This window comes from Aythya ferina (assembly GCF_964211825.1).
Source record: "Aythya ferina genome assembly, chromosome: 4".
Classification (NCBI taxonomy): domain Eukaryota; kingdom Metazoa; phylum Chordata; class Aves; order Anseriformes; family Anatidae; genus Aythya; species Aythya ferina.
Window position 1 is genome coordinate 73052874 of NC_140300.1, and position 23890 is coordinate 73076763.

The following is a 23890-nucleotide window of genomic DNA, read 5'->3' on the forward strand; positions in this document are numbered from 1 at the left end:
TCTGTAAACTCACTTCATACTTTGGTTGCAATTTCACAGCTCTGCTTGCAACACAAATTCAAGATCTGCAACAGATACTTGCAAGCAGTGAACAATAAATAAACGCCAGTTATATGTTCCCTTAAAAGCCTTCTGATTTTACGAGCAAACTCAGGTGCTACCTTTTAGAAAAAATAGCTCCAACAGACACCAAATATTCACCTGGGAGCTCTGCAATTAATATATTTTGGTGTTTCTGTGCATAAATGTACGCGTACTTTTGATAGGTTTTATTGATCTCTACAGAATCTGAACAGTAAAGGTAGCCAGTGCCAAACCTTGCATGAGGCACTGCAGGGGTTGGTTTTTCCAGGGTGTGACAGAGACTTTGGGTCAGATACTTATTTTTTTTTTTTCTTTTCTCTTGTTGTTGTCGTTGTTGTTTTCTCTTCAAAGCTCTGTTGCCCATAACTTTCTGTCTGCCAGGGGTTGCTCTCTGATCCGGGCACTTGGAGCAGGGCAGGTGTCCCCCGCCTCTGTATGTAAATCCATACACCCCACCACAATTATATGCTGACTGCAATGATCCTGGCACGCCGCCACCTCTCATTTTAGGTGTCCTTCTTCTGCTTGAAGGAACAGGCTCTGCCTGATTTACGTCAGAAAAGCCCAAGATCAAGCGGAGAATATATCGGCTTGGAGGTGTCCACTTGGAGAGAGAGATACGGCAATGGGAGCAGTCAACCTGGAAGTTTGTTCTGTGAGTACAGTTGTAATTACCAATGTTTAGCTCGCACAGCTTTCTGCCCTGCCCCACCAGCTGTGTCACACACCTCCTGGATGGGTTTTCCTTATGCCTGCACGATGCTGGGACCAGCACACCTCCTGCACCCATGCTCTCTGGCCACGTTGAAAAAAAGTCAAAAGATCTCAAGTGAGAGAGCAGAAGAGGTGACCAGCAAGGCCTTTGTTAAACTGTATTTAGCTACCTGTCGAAGGAGCACTTGGGAGAAAGGGTTTGAATGACCTCAGCAGTTCCTGTGCCACCACCGGGGTGTAAATGCCAGCATTGTACATCTCCCAGCCACCCCAAACACAGGGCTGAACCAAACCTAGGATGCCTGGTAGTTTGTGTAAAATCCCAAATGAGAAAAATACCAACTCCCCCACCCCTGCAAACCCTTTATCTGGGACCTTTGAAGTGCTTTTAGCAGTAATAAATTACTCTGTGTAACACACTCCAAAATCAATATTTTCTATTAGTTTCCTTTATTTCCTTTACCCACTCCCAGTTTGACGGCTAGGTGAGTTAGATGTAAAACACAGAAGAAGCCACGTGGCTTGTTTTAAACAGGTGCAGCTAAATTTCTTATCATTTTACACTGGAGCTCATGCAGTTAAGCATTGGTGTTTCATCCTTTTTTTTTTTTTTTTTTTTAGGGAAATGCAGTATCTCTGTGAATGGTGAATTATAACAGCGTGATCTGAACAGGCAACATCACGCTCTGCAATTTCTCTCTTACCAGAGGCTCCGGACAGCTTTGTCCAGGTAGGACGTGGGAAACCTGAGTGCAATTTTCTTCATCACCTGCCCCTTGGTTTGGTGGATGTGCAAGCAGAGCTAGGTACCGTGGCTGAGCTGGTGTAGCAGGAAGGATTTGAGCAACGATTTCTTCATCTCCCAGCCCCACATGTGCCCATCACGGGCTCCCCCCATGCTTTGCCCTCCTGCCTCCACCTCCAGCTCACAGTGCCTTTGCTCAGGAGCCTGTGGTGGGGATGGGAGCATTTCGGCAGGGATCTGCCCTTCCCATCCTTGGGCAGCAGGAAGGGATCACGAGGGCCGGGAAGGGCACAGGGTAAAAGTGATGCTCATGCAGTAAGGGACACGTGAGGGCTCAGGTTTTGTTTCTTACGGGAGATGCAGAGATTGGGATTTCCTAAGTGTAAATGTAAATAAACAGGACATCCAAGCACTGCCTGAGCTACACTCAGTTCATACAGATTCACGCACACATGCAAACACAAAGAAAAGGCAGATAATGCTTGGCATGTGAAAATATGAACTGGGCAGAGGTTTGCTGGGAAGCGACAGGCAGAGTAGCTGCGGTGTAGTCCCATTGCCAGGGAACGGCTCCTCTTCCTTGCTGGCAGCACGGAGATCTGGATGGGTGTTACAGATCAATAAAACACAGAGAGGTATTTTGTTTTGAACCAAAAGTTAAAATTTTATTTGGAATATCAATATACCAAAAAAAATAAAAATAAAAACTTCCTTTTATGTAGTGAAATAGCCATTTGAAAATGGTAAAATAAAGATATTTCTCATACTATTCTCTCCCAGCTATTGTACATGTATTTTTTTTTTTTGTATTTTTTTTTATTATTATTATTATTTTATTTTCTGAACAGAAATCTAGCTTGAGCTTTAAGGCTCCTTAAAGCCTAAAGCATGTAGTGGCTCTTTTGAGAAAGCAGATAAGTCAATCAAAGCTGTGTTTCTTCAGCAGACAGGCCTGTTTGAAGCTCTCCAGAGCTGGACAGATGTGAGACTTCTCAGGAAGCTGCTGTTTCAGGGGAATATTATTTTTTACCCATTGGGAAATGCTCTCTAATCCCACTTCATGCAGCATTTTATCAAGCTTTATGATGCACTGGGGAGGCCCCTGGTCCCCCTTAGCTGTAGTGCTCTTGTGCAGAGCTGGTCCTATTTGTGTTTAACTTAAGAAATCATATTCTACTCTGCGGTGGTTGCTCTGCTAGAAAATAAAGTCTGCAAGAAGGCACTGATCCTGCCCTTGCCCCCGTAAGCAAAAGGTTTCTGTGCCCGCGTGTGGCTGCACTGACTGCAGTGGAGCGTTTGTGGCAGCAGGACAGGGAGTTGTCCTTTAGCTTGCTTTTAATAAAATAAATGGAATGGAAAATGCATGGAAGTAAAAGCGTGGAAACACACCAAGTTGTAATTCTTCTCTTTTAGAGGACTCACGGATGCGAGGCTGGAAAATATGACTAAGGATCGACATCGGGGCCTGAGCGCTGCCCCGAGTGATTCGTGGCACCATCAGCCAAACTCAGGGGGCTTTAGGTCTGGCATCGCCCCGCCACTGGGCTGTGATGGGCCAAAGCAGAGCTCGCTGAAAGCAGTGGGCACCTCACCAACCACCTCATTTTCAGGGGGTATTCGGCCAGGTCCTGAGCTAGCGAGGTAGGGTCTGCAGTCTGCTGAGCTTCCTCCCTTGACCAAAGCCATTTTTGTAACTCGGAGAATATCTGTGTTTATGAGTTGTATATAACTGCTTCTGTTACTCGTGCTGAGGCACAGCACAGTGCCAATACTGCAGATACGACTGCACTGATGTGCTCTATCTGGCACGTGCCCATGAGGCGGCTGTTTAATGGGCACAGTAACTGCTGCCTTACACTGCCTGATACCCCAAAGCCTGGTATCGATCCCCAAGGTGTAATTCCCAGGCTTTTCGGGTATCACTGCCTGATACCCGAAAGCCTGGTATCAATCCCCGAGGTGCCATTCTCCCAGGCTTTTCCTTAAGGGAAAGAAAACCAACACCCGCTCAGGCCTCTGCTCCCCCGAACCAGCCACAGCTTTCGGCTCAGGGGCAAGGTCTCGCCCCCCTCTGCCTCCAGCCTTCTGCAGGCTCATGCCCTTATCTGGTGAGTAGACTTTTATTCGTTTCCTGTGAAGTCTGGTGAGAGATGTCTTGGGGAAGCAGCCACTCTGGTGTTATCAGTGACCCCAGACGCACATCACTTGTGGCCCTGAGTCAAGGTCTGTCAGCGTGAGAGCTTTCCCCCTCATCACGGGCACAGCTTGAGGAGGCTTCCCAACTACCCAGCCTCGTGTTGTTTCCCTAACTAGCTGAAAATATTTTCCTTTAAACGTTCACTGCACAGAAGCAGTGCTCGGGAAGAACCAAATATTGCTTGCAACTGCCTAAGCACAGGCCTGTACCCACTGCACTGTTTTTCTTTCGGTACACTGGATCAGTGTGTCAGAACACAAGACACAGACCCTGGCCTGGCAGACTGACCTTATTGTCGGTGTAATTTTCCTGACTTCAGCAGTTGCCAGCATTTGTGCTCCTTGCCACAGGCCCTGTAATTTTTGGTATGCCGTGTGAAGTTTGCGTTCCCCAAGGTGTGTGTGAATGCAGCACAACTGCAGCTTTTCTGAGGATCATTAAGGAAAATAAGAGCCCTGCCAGGGGACAGAGAAGTGTGGAAGTGTGACCCCCACGGCTCCAGCCAGGAGTAAGGAGGACCCAATTAGCCGTGTTTAGGTTGGATCAGCTGGAATATTACGGAGGTGTCACTGCCTGAGGGCTGGCTGCCTGGCTGTTCAGGTACATGTGAGGGGGTTGGATGTGATGTCTAAATATTATGCGTGCACTTTGTTAGGAAAAAAAACAAAACAAAAAAACAGTTTGTGTTGGCTTTGGTCTTACCCTCAACTTCCATAATGCCAGTTCCCACATCTGACTCCAGTGGAGAACACTGGAGGGAGATCTCTATGGTGTGGGACAGCAAGGGCAGAGCTGTGGGTGCTGGGACGCCAGCTCCTGAAGCAAGTGGTGGCACGACACCCAATGTCTAGGGTGATGGGAGGTGAACCCTCATTTGTCCCCTACCTGTCTGATCTTGCTGCCCCTTCCCTATATGTGTGCTCGCCTGCAGACTTGTCCTCCCCTTGGACTCCCACTGAATTCAGCCTCATTTTCCCCTGCATATGTGGAGCACATCTGTACTGCGTCTGGAGGGGGCCTGGTGGGTCGGTCCCTGCACTGCAGCCACTGCCCAGGCAGTAGAGAAGGGACACGGCCCTTGGCATGGCTGGGGACACCTCCAAGCCCCCCAAAGGCTCGCAGGGAGGCGGGCAGGTTGGGAGCAAACAGTACAGAGGCACCCACGAGGGCTTTTGGAGAATGGGCTAACGGGGGGTGAAGCGCCTGCTCCGCTGGAGTCAGTGTCGGCACTGCCAGTGTTGCCATCAGGGACGCACAGAATGGTTTTTGTCTGCTTGTTTGGTTGTTTCGTTTGTTTGTTTCTTTGTTTTCTTATGCAATCAAGGAAAAGGGTGTATGAAACACGGTGGGTTGATTGTGCACTCACTAGCAACCCACCCTGTTTGCTGCCCGCTCAGCTTTGGCTGCAGCTCTTTACCTAGCTAAGAGTTGCTTCATACTTGTAAAGTTTATTTGTGTTTTTTTTTTTTAAGCTGTTCACTGCAAGCCTCCAGTTACCAGGGGATGTGTGCAGCTCCGTGCATGGCACAATGGGGCCTCTACCAACACTTCCCATCTAAAGGTAGGTGACTCGAATTTTGCCTTTTCCCACTGTTACTCAGTCTTCATAACCCGCTTCTTAGCCAGGGCAAAATTAAGCGTGAGGAAAAAGGCTCATTCAGCATTATAATTATCTACTCCCAAGCTGTAAAACAAAATGGTTTACACATTTAATTGGCGTTGTCTAATATTTCCATGTATACAGTAGTCCTATTAATGAATATCATAGCTTCATTACGGAATATCACATTTTGCTATTTGCTGTGTACCATAAAAATAACGTCAGCACATCAATAACTTAAATAACACAAATGTAAACTTATTTTCTGCTTGTTGTAATTATGATTTCAGCCTACGGAGGCTTGTTGATTTGTAAGACCATTCACATAACATGGAATGTAACTTTATTTGTTTTTCTTTTGTATATAATGAGACACCAAAAGCCCTTGTCATCTCTTAACAAGATACTAAAGCAGCTCTGTTTCTTGAATGACAGCACAATTAAAGCTAAAAATCATAATTAAAAAAAAAAAAAAAAAGAGAAACCCTTTGCACTGTACAATCTCAAATTAAAGCAAGGAAATTAATGACAATCTTTTGCATTAGCCAGGAAACGTGATTCTCTGCCACTGGGCTTTTTTTCTTGTTGACAATTCACAGGATGTGTATATGGGTGTAGTTATAGGTGTGTATATCCTACGCAGAACAGCAGTCCCTATTTTGTTGATCTAGTTCTTCTAATTGTTTAGTTAAGCTACCTAACTGATACAATTTAGAGTACTACATTAACACATTTAACATCAAGTTTACATACTTGCGTCTTTGAAATACTAGGAACTTTTACACGTTTTATTTGGCTTCGTAAGGACTGGAATATCACAGATAATGCAATCTACTCGTCTTTGAGAGAATATGGCTGTTATCAACTAGCTCTCTAAGGTTCAGAGTGAAATACGTTTCCTTATTTCTGTAGCTGACTTCAGAGAAGAAACGTGTCTTCTTAAGTGGTCAGTCTGATGGTACAGCCTCTGCAGAGAGAGAGATGCACGTTTAGTGAAGGACGATTCCCTCTGGACATTAGAGCTAAGCCGTTGCAGCAAAATCACTCCATTCAGCCTGATTTCCTACACAAATCTCAAGAAAAACCTATTCCGAGCATCTTTTTGTAGTAGTATCTCCACATGACCAGAGGAGGGCTCTTGGCACATCTTCGCCCAGCCTGGCAGGTCGCCTTGCCTCTTCCCAGAGCCACAGAAGCGCAGGGCGAGCATCCGTGGGTGAGCACCGCGGGCTCTGCTCTGAAGTCAGTGGGTAGAGACGTCGCTCGCTGCTCGCCAGCTGGGCTGGCTTCTCATTTCCCCCATTCGATTCCGTGTCGCTGCGGGTTAATTTGAGATTAGCGGCTAATTCTTAAAAAATCATGGTCGGGGAGTCGCCTCTCCCTCCTTCCTGAACATTCATCTGCTATTAGCCCCTGGTAATTAAGCAAATATTGATTGATTTAACCCTCTATGACTTATCCTGCTGCAGAAATTCCTTGCTTTTAGCTGAAAAATGCACTTGGAAAATGCACTCGGCTGAGATATGTATTGCAACAGTGCATCTTTTCACATCAAGCTCTTGTACGAGTGCTGCTCCTTCCTGCCACCCCAGCGAGGTGACTGCCTTCCAGCTCTGCTCCCCTGGCACGGTACAGAGCGGAGAAATCAATCTCGTCTCGCTTCCGTTCACAACCACGATGACGTTCAACCACTTCTACACGGGTGTCCGTGACATCCTTTTGGGTTTGGTTTTGGCTAAACGTATTAACCTTTTATGGAAAAGATTTTAAATTTGCAATCCTACTGGTATCGTAGATAGATTTTTTTTTGTCACCTCTCTGCTTTGTTTTGTTCAAGTTTAACACTGAAAAACTATTAGAAAGGATTTAGAAACTCGACTTTCGTAATAAAAGTCTCTCTTCCATCCCAGGGAAGCTTACTTCATGTACTTTCCCCCCCTCAACATGATTCCTTTTCTCTTCTTTTTCTTTCCTTTTTTTTATTTTTATTTTTCTTATTTCTCCTTTTCTCCTTTCTTTTCAAGAGCAGACAGGTACAAGAAGGAAGAAGTCTTTCATCAGCAGTCCTTTGAGATAGAGTAGATTTCAGTGAGTCCTCACCATGGTAGGATCATAAACTTACTGGGTTAAACCAAGCTAACTTTCCCTAAGCTGCCATGTTTGATCTGCACCATACATATATGTGTATCCTTGTGCCATTTTCTTTTCTTATAATTTTGTTTTTCTTGATGACCCTGAGCTATGGCTTCTGTCTCATTTCTACCACTACTCAACCTTCTTTGCTTTTGTCGTTTTGCCGATGTAGGCCTCAAAGAAAAAATGGCAGAAGAGCACAAAGTAGCTGAGGTACATGAGGGAGGACCAGATGATGTTCTGCACGTGGGAATGGCACTGGCCGTGCTGCATCCAGGAGAAGACCAGGTAATTGATCACACAGCCAACCAGCATCTGGGTGATCTGCGACAAGGTGATGAACATGGCAAACTTGCGTGAGACTCTGAAGCCAGCAGCCCGCAAGGCATAGTAAGAGTACATAACGGCGTGCACTCCATAGTTCATGGTCATAAACCAGCCACCGCCAGCCACCATGTCCTTGTAGGAATACCAAGAATAAAGTAACACAGTAATGTGGTGGTACCAGTGTAAGAAGATGAGCTTCTGTTTCCTAAGAATAATGAATATTGTATCTCCTGTAACAAAAAAGAAGAAAAAAAAAAAGAAAAAAAAAAAAAAAAGGGGAGGGGAGGAAATGAGAAACATATTGAACAATTGCACAGTTTCTGAATTCTGCAAGGCTCTCTTCCCATTGCTCTTGCTGCAGTATACACTTTTGGAGCACGAAAAAACACCTCAGCTATTGACCTCAGAGCTTGTCTGATTTGACAGCCTACTCGGGTCTTATCTCTCTGCGATTTATGCCCAACCAGAGCATCCCCATTTTGCTGTGTGGACAACCCCTGCCTGAAGACTCCACAGGTCTTTGCTGTAAACACAGCCTGCAAAGCCTGAAGTGACGCAGGTGGATGTACGTGCATCACCTCAGGCTGTCAGACTGACACACACTGACCAGAAGAGAAAAACAGAGAGCAGAAAACCCAAGGAGGAAGCAGCAGTGCCCTGCCATTCAAGTGCCTACCTGCATGCCAATCCTGATTACATTTAACAGCGTCTTGTGAGTTCCTATGCAAAAAGCTATTGCATATTCAACCTGCGTTATTGAAAGGTATGTAATTGCCAGAAAAATGCTTTTAGAAAGAAATTTGTTCACGATGAAATGCATATCCTTTTCTGCAAATCTGTTACCGTTGTAGAAAAGTAGATTTTATTCCAAATTCCTGCCTTTTTCTTTCTTCTGCTTCTTGTGATTGCACTGAGCATCCCAATTAGATACAATATATATACGTATGCTATTTGTTTGTTGTTGTACAGTGATTCCAAAAAGATCCCTAAGCTTTGAATCAGGGGCCTTATTTCTACATATACGTATCCCTGAAAATCCGAATTATGAATAATAGTGATGGCTGGAACTGAAACTGCACTGTCTGCACTAGGTCTGCAGTAAGCCATAATGCTTCTGTTTATCTCATTAGCTGCAAGATGTTGATTCACATTTTAATAAGTGATCACATGATCAGTTTATTGTTGACGTGCAGCTCTAGCTGACATTTTCTAGTTTCAAACAAACTCGATTTCAGTGGTTTTGCAGTACTTTAAGCAGCAGGAAACCAAAGGGCTCTGACACAGCAAAACAACTGGTGTCTGTCCCCTCGCTGCGTTTATGCTGATGAATTGCCGTGCTGTAACTTGCTGAATCAAATCCTCTGCTGAAAGGTAAAGACTTATTTCTGCTGTACACCTGAACACGGTGAGTTCTGCAGCCCTCTGAGGTTTCGTAAGGGCATCCTCTGAAAGGAAAGCTGGAAGGCTGCTAAATCACTCCTTCCTCCTTCCCATTAAAACAATCCTCTCTTACACTAATAAGCTGTGGGATAAGAACACCTGCAGACAGGGTATGAAGTTGGCTTTGGCAAGTCTATAGTAAGTATCATTCCAAATAAATCGCTGGAGAAACAACAGTTTATAAATATCCACATCACACTGGAATGGGGATTGGAAAAGCCAGAGATGTTGTGGGAAACTGGTTTCTATTTGGAGACAGCCACAGCTTTCAGCGTTCAGGGAGGAAGCACGTTACTGTTCGTAATTGTACGCCCACACGTGTATTTAAGGATGAATGTTGCAGAACAGAGGTAGGATCTGACTCGAAGCCACTTGCTGACACAGCTGCTCTAGCCCAGCCCTCACTTCAATATCCATGGGGTGAGTGGCTGCTGCTGCTGCTGTTAAGATTTGTCTGTAATCACTGATGGCTTCGGAAGCAAGCGGCCAGGCCTGGTAATGCTGAGGGGAATGCCAATTTATCCTTTGCTGTGGGATCAGGACACGTCCTCACAAAAGTTTCATGGGGAGCAAAAGGGATGTGATGCTTTCTCATCAACTGCATCATGACCGTAACGCTGACCAGTCCCTCAGGGCTGAGCCTGGAGCTGCAGAGCTCATGGCTGAACTTGCAAAGCGTGAGAGCCCAGCTCAGAGCAATACTGGACTTGTGTCTCCTGCTACTGACAAACGCAAAAAAAAAACAACAAAGCATGTGAAGCGTGCTGGACTGGCAGGCTCAGATATAAAAAGGGTGGTGGTGAATTCCTGGCCAACTGTTGGGGACTTGAAAAAAAACCTCTGGAATTCAAACTAGCTTTAACTACGGTTTCTCGATGGAGACTTATTAGCTTTTCCTGGTTTTCATTCTTCCCATAGCTCTTGCTCTGTAGGGAAGCCAAATACCCTTGAGCCATGGCCACTTGCAGCTGAAGAAAATGTGCACCAGACAGAGCTCTGAGGAGGAATGGGAAAACCTTCTGCCACTTACAGGATGCCTTGCTGCTGTGAATCAATGGCCGATGTCCCGTTGCTGTTACGGATAGATAAAATCCATTGCTGGCAGGTGGGCTACATGAATTAATTGACAGGTTGGTGACAAGGCAGACCCCAGTCCTTTAAATACACTGGAGCTTAGTGAACTTCACGTTTGAGGATGTGGACCTACATGCTTTTTGTTACCTGAAACCAGCATCATCGTAGGTATGCTGACAAAGGCTAGGAGAAAACTCCGAGAGCTGAGCTGTACTTTCAGCTTTGAAGGTTTGCTTAAATGAGTCATACTGTGGAGACCTGGAGCAACCTAGATTATATGTACAAGTACCTGAGACTGCCCCGTATTGCTAGGGCAACATGAATTGCAAACGTGCAGTTTCAAAACAATAGCAAAGACCCAGCTATTTTCCAGGAGGACTGACAGAGGCAGAGGAGAAAGAATAGCGTTGAGTTTGATGGCATCTAGAGAATGCTCTCTTCATGCTGCTCTAAACAGGCATGGAGAGAAAAAGGGAGAGAGGTTACTCACCTAGTTCGGGTGCTTTGCTTAGCACAAATGCGTATGCCCAGAATTTGCTGACAGGTCCAATGTAAAAACTCTGGTCGCACACTGACTGCTTCAGGCCTTTGGTCATCAAAATGTACAGCATGAAAGGAGCAGTTCGAACAGCACCAAGTATACTTGGAAAAAAAAAGAAAATGAAGAAAGTTGAGTAGATACTTGACATCTACATGCCATCACTTCAAGTCATTTTGAGAAAAAAAAAAAGTCATAAATGTGCTAAGATAATAAGCTTAACAGCCTTAAAGTTGGAGTAACTCTGTCGGCTTCTAGGAAGTTGTTCTGAACTCATATTTGCAAAGTGGATTGCAGTAATAAAGTATTCCCTGCTGAAAGTCTGGCACAGTAACTTCAGTGGTTTTTATTTCATTACTACAGGAATGAGCCTTCAGTTTTCAGGACCAGTTGGAGACCCCAACTTCAGCTGCAAACAACACGCAGAGTTTTGATGCTGGTGGCTGGAAGACTACAAGAAACGAGTTAATAAAGAGCTGTCAGCAGCATAACCAGGACCGATTCCCTCCTCTGTTTTTTCCCTGAGTTTTCTCTTGTCTCTCCTCGTGCATATTACATCCACAGGAAGAGCAAACAGGTGCTGTGGTCAGGGCTGGCGTTTTGGTGCGTGTGCTGGCTTCGTCTCTTAAGGGGTCATTGCTAACAGAGGAGCCAACGGGTCGAATGGTTGTAAACAGCACAGATTCACTCTCACCTCATCAAAGCGAGATGCGAGGTAACAGTGTTTTGTAAATGAGGAACATTATGAGATTTGCAGTGATACTAATTGGTGCAATTACAGAGGGGATAGGTTCAGATAACAAAAGACGGGCAGCTGACGTAAGGAGCTTCTGTCTCAGCAGCGAGGCGCTTTGCAGAAGTAATTGCCTTGCTGCTCTACAGCAAGAACATGCTTGCCCATTATTTAACGCTGTGGTTTGCTTGGCCTTCAAAAATCATGATGGGTGAAACAAGAAACTTTCAGAAAACTGGAGCAAAGAAAGGCCCAAGCTCCTCAGGAGCTGAGTCTATCTTTATGCCTATATCATACATCCCTCTGCTTCTGCTCAGCTCCATCTGATCTCCCCTCTAACTTCTCTGTGGCCCTGTCCTACTCACGAGTTCTCTGGTTCCTGCTCTGCCTCGGTGTCTTTTGTGACTGTGGCATGGCAGCAGGCCAACCAAGCCACCTGAAACTGATGTGTGCTGACACATGTGGACAATGCCAGCTACCAAATACGCAAAGTAGGTGAAAAAAGGAACACTTCATCTGAAGCTGCAGATTCCCTATCACTTGTCCTTGTCGTGTGAAGCCAGTACTCTTTAAAAAATGGTTTTTAAAATCATCAAGGCAGCCTCAGAGCCGTGGTCTATGGCAATTCTTACTCGTTCAGAGTAAATGGTTCAAGTACAGCTGCTGAGAATAAAAACTATTGATCAAAGTTTTTATTTGCATAAAGTATTTGGATTTCCAAATCTGCATTATTAATATAACCAGTCTAGCCCGACTGCTGTTAGCAGAAGCAGTGCCCTTTGCTGGCTCCTGTCCACTGCATGTACTCTGCAGGCGAGCGGAGCACCACGCTAGGAGGCTCTCCAGCCCTGTTGTGCATGGGGAGAAGTGTTATGTCCTGGCTCCTGCACTGCATTTTGTTGCATCAGGTCTGACTGCACCACCAAGAAATGCAGACAACAGTCAACATTGCTCAGTTCTCCCAAGAAGCTACTATTATTAGCTGCTGTTTGTGTGGCGGTAGTTGCTTGTGGGCTCTACTGCCAGCCAAGTCCTCCTCTGCTATGTGTAAATAAAAAAACCCATCCTGCTGTGGTACAGGATTACTAAAGTTCAGGTAAGCCTGGGTTTCCCAACAGCACTGCCCAAAGTTATGCATATATTATGCTTAGTTATGCTTAGGCAAGACAGCAGTTGCAGTCTCTCACATAGAGAGTTTGGATTCATCCAGCCCTGCACAGAGAAGAGAAAGCGAAGTATTCTGAGCATCTACGCAGCCCGTAGTGCATCTTCTCCACGGAGGGTTTTTCCCTCCCAGAACTGCTGTCTGTGCATGCTTTTCTCACGTCTGTCTGGCATCAGTCCTTCTCACTGCGCAGAGTGCCCAAGCCTGCTGTAGGAGTTTTGAAACCGGGTGCAACTTGTTCTGTGTCTTCTCTTCAGCATTTCACACAGGCTGTGTTTTCCCAGGAGCTGCATTTCTCGTTCCCAAGAAGACAGGAGATCCTCACAGAGATACAATCTGATCACTTCCCCAGGCAGTGAACTCCTCAACTTGGCCAGGGCAGGCTGCTGCTTGCTCTTGCGTTTTGGGTGGTGGCAAAACTGGGTGGAGGAAGATTGGGCAGAATAGCTAAAGATACACAGCTGGTAACCTAGTTCTCCCATCAGCAAATACTTCAGATGGGGAAAATAGGGAAATAGGGAAAAAAATAGGAATTTTTAAATTAGTTAATCAAATAGCTGCAAGTAATGGGCCTTTGCTTGCATGGAAACTATACTGCTCTTCTAAAATACCATATATTTTTGAAGTTTTAAAGCCAAAGAGAATTCTGTGCCATGAGCACATGCTCAGATAAGAAGAGCACTGGTTCAAGCAACAGGCAGATGTTGACTTAACTGCAGGTGACTCAGTGTGGATGGCCATGGGCTTAATCTGGACCGCTGAGAGAGCAGAAGAGTCTTTGCCTTGTGGGGATGGCACAGTTTCACTCTGCTGTCCTTGGGACTGCGAGGATGTAACTCTTCCTGTCTTTCTGTCTAGCAACAACTGCAGAGCTCTCCTTGGAGTGAACACACACACACACACTTTTCTAACTGCAGTAGGAGTAATTTCATGGCACGGTGGCATCCTCTAGGTCCACGACTCCAGAAGAAGTGGCTCTGGCTACTTCTCTACATGTTGTGAGTCAAACTGGTCTGAAATTTTTATCAGTAAAGAAGAAGTTAGGTTTTAGCATAATTCACAAGGGAGGCAGACTGGAAGCAACCGATTCAACTACCTAAACACATGCCATGGGAAAATAGCTGCCTGTGTGGTGTGCTGCACGCAAAACACTGACTTGCCAACAAGCACACACCCCTGGAGAGAGAAAAAGATTGAACACAAGTCTGAAAATATGCCTTGGACACACAGAGACATTGCTGCCTGTTTCTGCCTCTGCCACTTAACCTTGTTTGTTCTGTAAGGTAAGATCGACCAACAAATTTCTATCTTGCAAAGACATGATGTGCAGCAGAGTGATGACACTGCTTGCTCAGTAAATCACTTCTGCTTCATTTTGTCCTCGCCCTGCTCTGTGCTGTAGCTTTTGTGAGGTATTGAAATGAACTGCTTACCAAAGCAGTCTGTCTCGCACGAATCATCCGCAGGGATTTTAGAAATAAGGTAGCAGTGAATTACTGTACAATTACAGCCTTTTGCAACTAGAGAGACTGATCAGAAACAAACTGCACTGGCTAATGCAGCTTTCTCATCTATTCAGACTCAAAATGTCCTACATTTGCCTCCCTCCAGGCAGTGGCTGCTCTGGTAGACTAACGAACGCCCAACTGATATTGTACTGTCTATAATGTGATCAAAATATATCTGTGAGTAAAATAAAATCTAAACTTTTTTCCTCGCAAACTCGGTTGCAAATGAAGGCCTCAAAACCCATCACACACATGGGTTAGGAGAGCAGTTATGAAGGAGGGAAGCAGAGGGTCAGGAGCTATCTGATGTTACAGAGGAGGACATGGTAGGCTTCAGCTAGCAGCTGAAGGCTATCCACTGCTCCAAGCTGCTGTCAGAAGGGAGTGAAGCACATGTTTCTCAGAAGCCTGAGGGTGGCAGGTAGTTCTTCTGTCCAAACCCGGCTGTCAGTGTGGCAGGCTTGCCAAGCTCCTCCTCATGCAGGTACGTTCCTGCACTTGGCTACTGGCACCCCAGCCCAGGATCAACATGGCAGCAATGAGCAGGGAATGTGTCTGCAGCTTTAAAAACAATATTCAAAGAAAGCTAAAGAAATGCAGGCTTCCATTTATCCCCCGGCAATGGCATTATTGCACTCTGTAATGTCCTACCCAGATTTCCTACTCATTTTGATATTCTGCTTTCACATCGAGAAACAAGCCCACGCCCGCATTTTTCAGCACACAGCCGTGGACAAGTTCGAGTTCAGCACAGAATACAGCAACATTTTCTGAAAGCCCTTTAGTGCTGTGATAACCACACAGTGGGAGCCTTTTGCTCAGGTTTGTGTCTGAGAAACCCCAAATAAGCTGACCGAGGCGAAGCCTGGTGTCAAAAGTGGCATGTCTTGTTTTCCAAAGTGTGCCCTCCTGTGCTGTAATCTGTCATGTGGCACCAGCAGAGAGCAGCAGGGAGCCCGTGGCATCCAAGACCACGCCATGCTGCCCAAAATTAGGGAATTACAACACGGACTCCCAGGCAAGGCCCTCCTGATCCCCACATGGCCGTGCTGGCCAGGCACCCAGGGCTGCAAGGCCTTGCTGTGGGAAGGCCGAAATCCAAATTTGTGTCTGCCTGCTCCTGTGGTGCCTCATGGGGTCCCAGCAGGTGTCACCCCCATGTCACCTCCTGGGGGGTGGCTGAGAGCATGTGGCCCTTGTGACACCTGAAGTGAGGAGGCCCAGGCCTAGCAGTGCAGGCCTTCCTCGCCTGCCCTTCTTTGGCACAGTGTGACAGTGAGAACGAAAAAAGGAGGCCACTCATTTTTTTCCTCTTGTTTTAGCATGCAAAATATTTACAGAGGAAGCATTCTGTGTTAAAAAGAGATGTTCAAAGGCCAGCCCCGCTGAAGAAAGCGGTGCTTTCTAACCCTCCTTTGTGATGAATCAAGCTGCGTTAAGCTTTCAGTCCTGTTCAGCGAGAGTACTTTGCTGGACGTATCGAGTTCCCCTTCTGCTGCTAAGGAGCCGGTCTCTTAACAAAATCAAATGGCCTTTCTGTGCCCTGCTGACTGAAAACCTGCCGTCCCTACACAACAGCAGCACGCTGTGGTGCTGGTGGTGTGGAGGACGTGCATGGGGTGCATGGACTCCCCTCAGGTGGGCAGCTCAGGGTGGCCTGAAAACACACCTAGAGGAGTCAGTTACTGCACAAGACAACAAAAGATATCTTCTGTGCTTAGCTGAGCAACAGAAAACACATAAAATGTAAACAGATACAGGAGAAAACAAACAGAGGAAGCACCTACAAGAGAAGCAACCTTCTGAACTAAGTTTCTTGAAATGAAACACAGTCGAAGCCACCTTCATTAGACAAGCTCTTAACTCCAAGGCTGGACAGCTGCCCCTGAATCTGAACCAGACAAGAAACTCAGGACCCCCTGTCCTAACTGAAACCAGGACCCCCTGGTATTAACAAGCAGCGTGTGCCCAGGTGGCTGCATCTCCAGGTGGAGGAAGGGCTCACGTCTTTCAGCCCTGTTTGCTTCTTGTGCTCTTTGATTAGGTCCTAAAAATAAGTTTGTGAGAAAGCAATTTTGCAGCACCTCTAGGATGTTTTTTTAATAGTTGAGAGTATTTATAGAGCTTTCTTCTCCACTTGGTAAGGGTGAGAGTCTTTGAAATCACTCTTACCTTCTGTAGTCTCATGAAACATGGTGCCAGCATACCAGGCATCAGTGATAGCCACCAAGCAGATAACACAGCAGGGAAAGGGCTGGGTGGCCGCTTTCTTAAAAACTAAAAGTTTATGTTGCCTGAGATTAAATTGTTTGCAGGAGATTTCCCATGAAAGCTTGTGCTGGCCATGCAAAAAGGAACAGTAGCTTTGGCTGACCCAAAAGACACTGAGGTGCCTCATGAGGATGCAAATGTTGAAGGGGCCACCCGTCTTGCAAAGCAGCAGAAGGAAAGTTTTTTTCTAAGCCTGCCACAGAGGTGATTTTTTTTTTTTTAAATATATATATAATAGCTAGATTTTATATATTGGCTTCAGGTCCCGCAGGAGCAGAGTGTTGTGGGAAATTGTTAGTCCTTGTGTCAAAGAGGAGAAAACCCTCCAACAAAATTTTACTAGTTAAATCAGGAGGTTTATAGGGGCCTGCCCTCAATCTATGAAAAAAAAAAAAAAGAAAAAAAAAAAAAGAAATGTTTTTTTCTTCATCTGGCTGCAGTGAGGGTAATTTATTGTTAAAGCTGAGCTGAAATAAAAGGGAATTTCCGTGTTAAAGCAGTTACCTGGGTGGTGCAAAACAAGGAAAGGCTATTACAGCTGGGACTGAGCCTACTGGTTTTTACTGGTGACTGGGTGCCCGTTTGAAGCCTATTGTTCCCAAATCCTTTGTGGGTAAACATGCCAGACAGTTTCAAGGCTGGGGGAAGAATTAAAAACATGACGATAACCTTTCAAGAGTCTGCCTGACAGAAATGGCACTCGCTCCCATGCAGGGAGGAGACCAGTGAGACCCGCTGAAAAATACCACCCTTCTGAAATATGGAAGCAAAGGCTGAGCAAGAAATACATTTCCTGACTAACTGCCCTTAAACTTCAGTGGATGACTGCAGGAATGTATTCTTGTATTTAAACAGGTGTAGATGCTATAAGGCTGCTTTAGGCCTGTCTGTGATTGTAAAATCCTGGTATTTTTACAGTAGAGTGAGCAACCATCCAGTAAGAAACCAATCAATAATTACAAATGAAACGTGGGCAATGACTGAGAGATCTGGCTGCTGCTCAGTGGCTTGAGTGGAATTAATGCATCTTATTTGGATCTCAAGGAGCTAGTGAGAGAGTCATGGCTAAGTCAGCACAGTAGGACATGTTCTCTACTCTCAGAGAAAAGTAGTCTAGAAAAGGATCTGGCACTCAACGTCCTAAATGGTCCACATGGCACAAGGATAGCATCTACAAAATCTTTGTAATTTATTTCAGTACATTAATAACTGACTAGGAGAACCAGCTTTCTATGTCTGCACCTGGTGATTAAAAATGTTTTGCTAAGTTTGTTGAACCGAAGGTTACAGTTTTCAGTTAAATGAGTCAGCCTTTTGGTCACTGAAGGATATACGCAGCGATAATGTATTCTTCTAAATGATAAAAAAAAAGTTTGAAAAATAATAATACTGACTACGTATTTGGTCTCTCTTAACCCTTATGTAACATTTATGAGTCATTTTACAAGCATTTAAAAGAGAAGACTTCTAAATAGTCAGTTACCTTGAATCAAATTACACTTGTTCAAATTACAGCTGATGGACCCAGTCCAACTCTTATTTTTGGAAGAAATGGCAAAGAAAATTAACATAATTAGGCTGTCCTTCAACACTTCTGAGCTGCTTTTGAGCACTGCCAAGGTTAGTGACGGAGAGAGACCTGACCCTGCAGAGACTGTTCTTGTCAAACACTTGCAAATCCTGTTTCACCTCCCAGAACTGTTCTAGGTATCTTCTACAAGATCCTGTCTCGGCATTGAATCCACTTGTAACGAAAAGTCATCTCCATTTTCTCCACAGCACAGACCTTCCTTGTTACTGTACCACAATTTTGGTCTTGTCTGCTTCTCAACAGCCAAGTGATTTACCACCACCAGTTTGGACTACCCCAGAATCATGAATGCCTCAACAGTATCTAGACCAAGAATTGCTTTAGGTCAGATGTCCTTGTGTAAAGATCTGTCATGGACAAAGCTCTTCTTAACTAATTCAGGCTCAGATCTAATTTCCTCCAGGCTTCTTCTACCTGTGTTGGCGTCTCCAAGGCTCTTAGCATTGTGTTTGTGAATATTTCCCAGTCCTTAATGGTGTTTACTCTTGTAACAGCCTTGTAAAGTGGCTAAGCATTGACTCATTTTGAAGAGGAAAGGCTAACTGAAATTTAAATGTTCTGTAAAAAATCTCAGCCTGAGCCACGATAAGAAATGATGTGCAACATCACAAGTTGTGGTTCAGTGCCTTGTCCATGAGTCCATTTGATGAAAGCAGAAAGAGGTGTGCCCTCACTCTGTATCAGTGAATACAGTATTATTAAAACAACATTAAACACTCTGCTTTTCAGAGAAAGTCTTCTGACCTGCTATATTTTTTTTTCCCACTTTTTAATGTTACTCTCTAAACCTTCAAGTCCCTTACTCTCTGTCTTATTTACCTCAGGCATACCTATAACTTTAAAGATAAATAGTTCATAGAAATAATAATAATAATAAAAAAAGATAAACAGTTTCTAGACACACACTTCTTAACGTCACATTTTCATCACCTGCACGTCTGATATTTTACTTACTGCCCTACCCAGAAGACCAGGTAGGGACAACCAATACATGTCTGCAACAGACTCAGTCATACTCCTGCTTTCCCTGTGCTTTCTCTTGGCATACGAGGCAAATACAGGTGTGGATTTCATCTGACGCAGCTGGACACGAGCTGCAAAGAACATGAGCCTATGGAATGAGTTCTAAGAGCATCCCTACTTCTATCTCACCGTCACTGTTTTGCCCCCCAAATTTATGTAAAAGCAGGCCCCAGCAGCCTGCCTGTGGGAGGAGAAAATATTTGGATTCTTTTCCCTTGTGGAATTTCTGCCATTGTTCTAATTATTGTGATTGTTTTGTAGTAATGCTCCTTGCTGATTCCTTTACGTGCACCAGTGAACTCCAAAAGAAAATCAGGCATTTAAAACCACCCCCCTGCTGTGGATCCCAAGCCATGCCCAACTCTTTGTGACAGGGGCAGGTACAAAAACCACATCAGTGGGGTGGAAAAATCTCTGGCGGTGTTCTTTAAAAATCATGTTTTCCTTTGCTAATGACCTCAGTTGATAAAACTACAAAAATGCAGATATTTAATCCCATCCAACAGCACCTGATTCTGTGGGACTCTAGTTTCTAAATGCTTCTATCCAAGCCTAGGAAGAAGAAGCCTGAAGACATAATTGAGCCAACCACAGGAGCAGCAACCTGCATGATTGAGAAACTCTCACTGAAAAAGGAAAATTTCTTTATTTTAAAGTCAGTCTTGGGATTTTGCAGAAGACTGCAATGCTTGTTTTTTGTATGTTTGGCATAAATTGGTAACAATTTATGCGCTTATTCTGTCTATAGTGGTTTTTGTGTAAAACTAAATTTTAGTGTAAAACTGTGCTATCAGAAAGGAGGTTTCTGCTGCCATACTTTACTACTTTGCAACTGTGTTTAGACGACCTTGTGCTCGGTTACCACTGTTCTGTTGTCCGCAGATAATTTTGAGCACAGTAACTCCCTGTGTTCTCCAAGGCCTAGCTTACTGACAAGATTATTTGGGACCATTAATTATTCTCTTGCAATTGGCAGGAAAATAATAATAATAATAATAAAAAAGTAAAAATCACCTCAGTCCCATGATGTCCCTTTTTCCTATGACATCTGAGCACCTTACAAAGCATGTTTTCAAATATTACGAAACCTTCCTTTGAAGAACACTTGTGTTAATCTCACACTTTAAGAAGAACATGGAACTCATTTCCTTTAGCCCACGTATCTGAAAGGCCATAAGGTACCCATAGTCCTCTGATGAAGCCCCATTAATGAATCCTTCTTTCTAAGATCTTACTGTCCTGCTGCTCCTCTGCCTCTCCCACCTCCTGGCTGGGACGGAGAACAGACGGGTCTCACGGGTCTCACAGCTAACCCACAGAGTCTCTCACCCATCTTAAAGGTGATGGATTCAGGGTGGGGTCCATCTACAGTAATGTTAAAAAAAAAATAAGAAAAGGAGGAGGTGATGAATAACATATGCTTGTCTCAGCGTGGCACTCACTCACCCTAAAACCTTGCGGTCAGCCGTACTGAAAGTGCATTTTGATGGGGTGCTCTAGCTCTCGGTACCACGTGTGTGAGCAGAAGTTGTGCTGATCCTTGCAGTTTTTATCCCTGGTTTTGGCAGAAGAATTTTCTTTGCATTAAGTTCACGCATACTTTGAGGTTTGGGCTCGGTCCTATCAAAATCCCAAAGCAAAATTTGAGAGACTTCCATCTCTGCCCCCACAACGCTGAACCGAACACACAAACCTGGCATTTCAGACCCTTCTGCTGTATCTGATCCAGATGTCTCTCCAGCAAGCTTTTCAATGCAAATCATCTGAGTTTTCAGTGGGGACCAAAACCTGAAGCCACGCCAGCTCGGAGTGATTTAAAAATTGTGCAAATATTTTACATGGCTCTAAGAAATAATATATCATTGGCGCAAGTTTATATACCCATAAGCATATGCATACAGGCCTGGGCAGTTATCACTTTCCCAAGTGATAAATTACTGGGAGGGAATGGAGGAATTGGAGGTATGTTAAAGCAACAGTTCACTCCATGGTTTCAAGTGAGGGCGGATACTGTGCTCCTTGCATCAGTCTCTTTCCCCTGCAATAAATCCTTCTGCGTGGGGCCACTCCCTTCAACCGTTCCCTCTCATCATCACACTTCCTAGTCACATCTCACCTGGTCCCTAAAACCAGCTCTTTGTCCTTTTTATTGACAAAATTAGAAAAGAAAAAAAAAAAATAATAATAAAACAGGTTAATTTCCTCCCCTCTCCAGGGACCTCATTAAGCATCCCAAACAGTGACATCTCTGCAGGGCTCCGGATCAATGGACACTGTCATCTGGAGATTTTAATCACGTTAACACCACAGCAGAGTAAAATCCATCTGATTCTCCCTTGCTAAAGTGCCAAGCTCAACAGCCCTGCCAATTGCTGCAACTACTACTCAGCAGGCTTATTTATGTGTGGATAAAAATCAATCTGCCACAGCTCCTGTCTCCCAGTCCCTCCTCACCAAACCCGAATTCCCCCCCCCCAGGAAATGCAGTTTGATCCCCCGGACCTGCCTTCTTTATGACTGGGATTAGCTATATTCAGGCAGCTCTGAGGAGCAGAGGACAAAAACAATGCAGCCACACTTTGTGAGCCGCTGGAAGGAAGCAGAGCAGAAAAACAAATGCCAGGACCAGACTCTTGCAAGTGGTCTTTACAGCAGCTGGCATTAAAAAAATGGTGCAGAGTCCTACAGAGAGCACTCAGCAGCTATGCAAGGCCTGGTGGGCTTTGCTAAAGAGATAAAGAAGGAGCTGTGGTCAGGCTGAAGGGCAGTGGTACTCAACCATCACCCCAAAAGCATGAGAGAATAGCAAAATTTGCTCACAGGGACACCAGTGAAACCATACGTTGCTGAAAAACATGTAACTGTTTTCTTGCAACGAATGAAAAATAATTTTTCAGCTCTACCCACACATCCCTGCATTTCACCTGACTTCCAAAGAGCTGGTTACAACCTAATCAATAGTAATTACCCACCATTCATTCTGGTGCTCCTCGATGCGCCGTTACCTGATGCTATTCCCTGATCATCTGGCACGTGGGGGGTAGGAACTTGCAGGAACAATATTTCTTGATGAAAGCTATCATTTCCCAAGCAATAACTCACTCTTCCATCACTAAATAATAACTGGACTCTTGTTGGAGCTGAAGCATCCTGTGAAGGCTGTATACTTGGGCAGGTAATTTGCTGTCAAGAAACATTTCCTAGTTCTTAGAGACTTATTTCAGCAAGTTTGGACTGTGGCTAAACTGCTAAAAAGAAAAAAAAAAAATCAATTTTCAGCTTAAGCCCTGTGTTTTTTTGTGCAAAATCTCATAAGAATTAAGGAATCCAGCTAAGGATTTCTAAAGTAGCCCATGAGGATTCATAGGCACAGTGTAACTCTTAAGCGATCCTTAATGAATGCTTCAGGGGCATTTGCACTTGCTCCTGGGTCATTACCAAAATTATTGTCAGCATCAAACATTATCTCAAGAAAATTCTAGAATAACTGTAAAATTACAGTGATTTAAATGATAAGCCCAAAAAAGTGACGTGTCTATTTCTGCAGGATAATTCAAAGATACTTACGGGATCAAACGTATCAAGATGGTAGAGTAACCATCATGTATAGCATTGAAATGTGTGTATTCAGGAGTTTGAAATTATCCTGGGCAAATAAAGCCAAAATGTAATAAAGTAAAAGATTTAGCGGAGAATCGAGCCAACCAATGGAGCTAGCGATCACTAAAGCTGTAAAACAGGCAGATAACAAATCAAACTCAATCTAAGTTACAGATAAAGACTAGCAGTTGACAGAATAAAGAAGGCTTAAGGAAGCTAAAAGTTATAATATGGCTGTAATGAGCTGCTCCGATCCATAAATTAAATGGCAGTCGCAGGCCTGGAGTCCTTCATCTCCCCGTCCTCCCTGCAGCAGTGCTCCTGTGAGCGTCCAGAGATGCTGAGATCTCCGGGTGCCCGCAGCTGGTAAATAGCAAACACATTTGCTTAGAGGAAGAGCTGAATGTATCCAGCAGGCATAAGCTGTCGGGGACTCACTCAGAAGGCATCGCGGGGAGATTTCTGTTCCCTGGTGATCGCGGGGAGGACGCGAGCCAGGCACCGAGGCTACTTTCTCCCTAGTACTGCTCCCTCCTCAATTTAAAACTGAGAGGAGACGTCTGCTTCCAGGGGGCCGTGCTTTGAGCAGGGCACTCCTGTGGTCTGGAGCAGGAAGATTTTGCAGGAAAAATATAATTTCAGGTGCCAAACAGACTGACAGATCTCTCACCGCCTGAGAGAGCGGACAGCGTAGGGCCAAGCAAGTGCAGCAGCACTGAAAAAAAGAGCTTTCCACAGGAATTGTTTAGCCAACGCTATCCGTACCTCCTTTAAACCAGCATCAGCCAGGTCTCACAGTGAATCCCTGATTTACTTTTAATCATGCCTAATAAGGTAAAAACAGTAAAAACTTTTAATATTCAAAGTAACTTTGACAGACACAACATAGGGCACAGTTGTAACAGCAGCATGAACAAAAAGATGAGGTTTCAGAAAAGGATGAGCGCATCTTTTTGTCACATGGCATCAAGCACAATTCTGGGAATAAAGCCATTTGTCATGGGATGCTCTTCTTACTTGGAATAAATAAGGTACATATTGGACATACGTCTTCTTGACAGTACTTTATTGCTCTTAGTCCGTACATTTTTATCACCCTTACGCTGTATTTGTAATGCCAGCTAGCATTTCTTTGCAATTTATAAAT

At 44.6% G+C, this 23890-nt stretch overlaps 1 protein-coding gene and 1 long non-coding RNA gene across 2 annotated transcripts in view; one reads left to right on the forward strand and one right to left on the reverse strand.

Annotated features, from left to right (window-relative positions):
* Positions 1-466: 466 nt before the first annotated feature.
* Positions 467-7536, forward strand: LOC311436473. Its single transcript, XR_014692883.1, has 3 exons — positions 467-739; positions 1420-1528; positions 2957-7536. It is a non-coding gene; the product is annotated as an uncharacterized lncRNA (long non-coding RNA).
* ELOVL6 (ELOVL fatty acid elongase 6) overlaps positions 5667-23890 on the reverse strand; it is a 59481-nt gene continuing 41257 nt past the window's right edge. Inside the window, exons 3-4 of the mRNA XM_084518676.1 lie at positions 10805-10956; positions 5667-8030 (exon numbers count right to left, since the gene is read on the reverse strand). Coding sequence (XP_084374802.1) covers positions 7606-8030; positions 10805-10956 — 577 coding nt within the window. The 3' untranslated portion in view covers positions 5667-7605. The remainder of the gene's footprint in view (positions 8031-10804; positions 10957-23890) is intronic.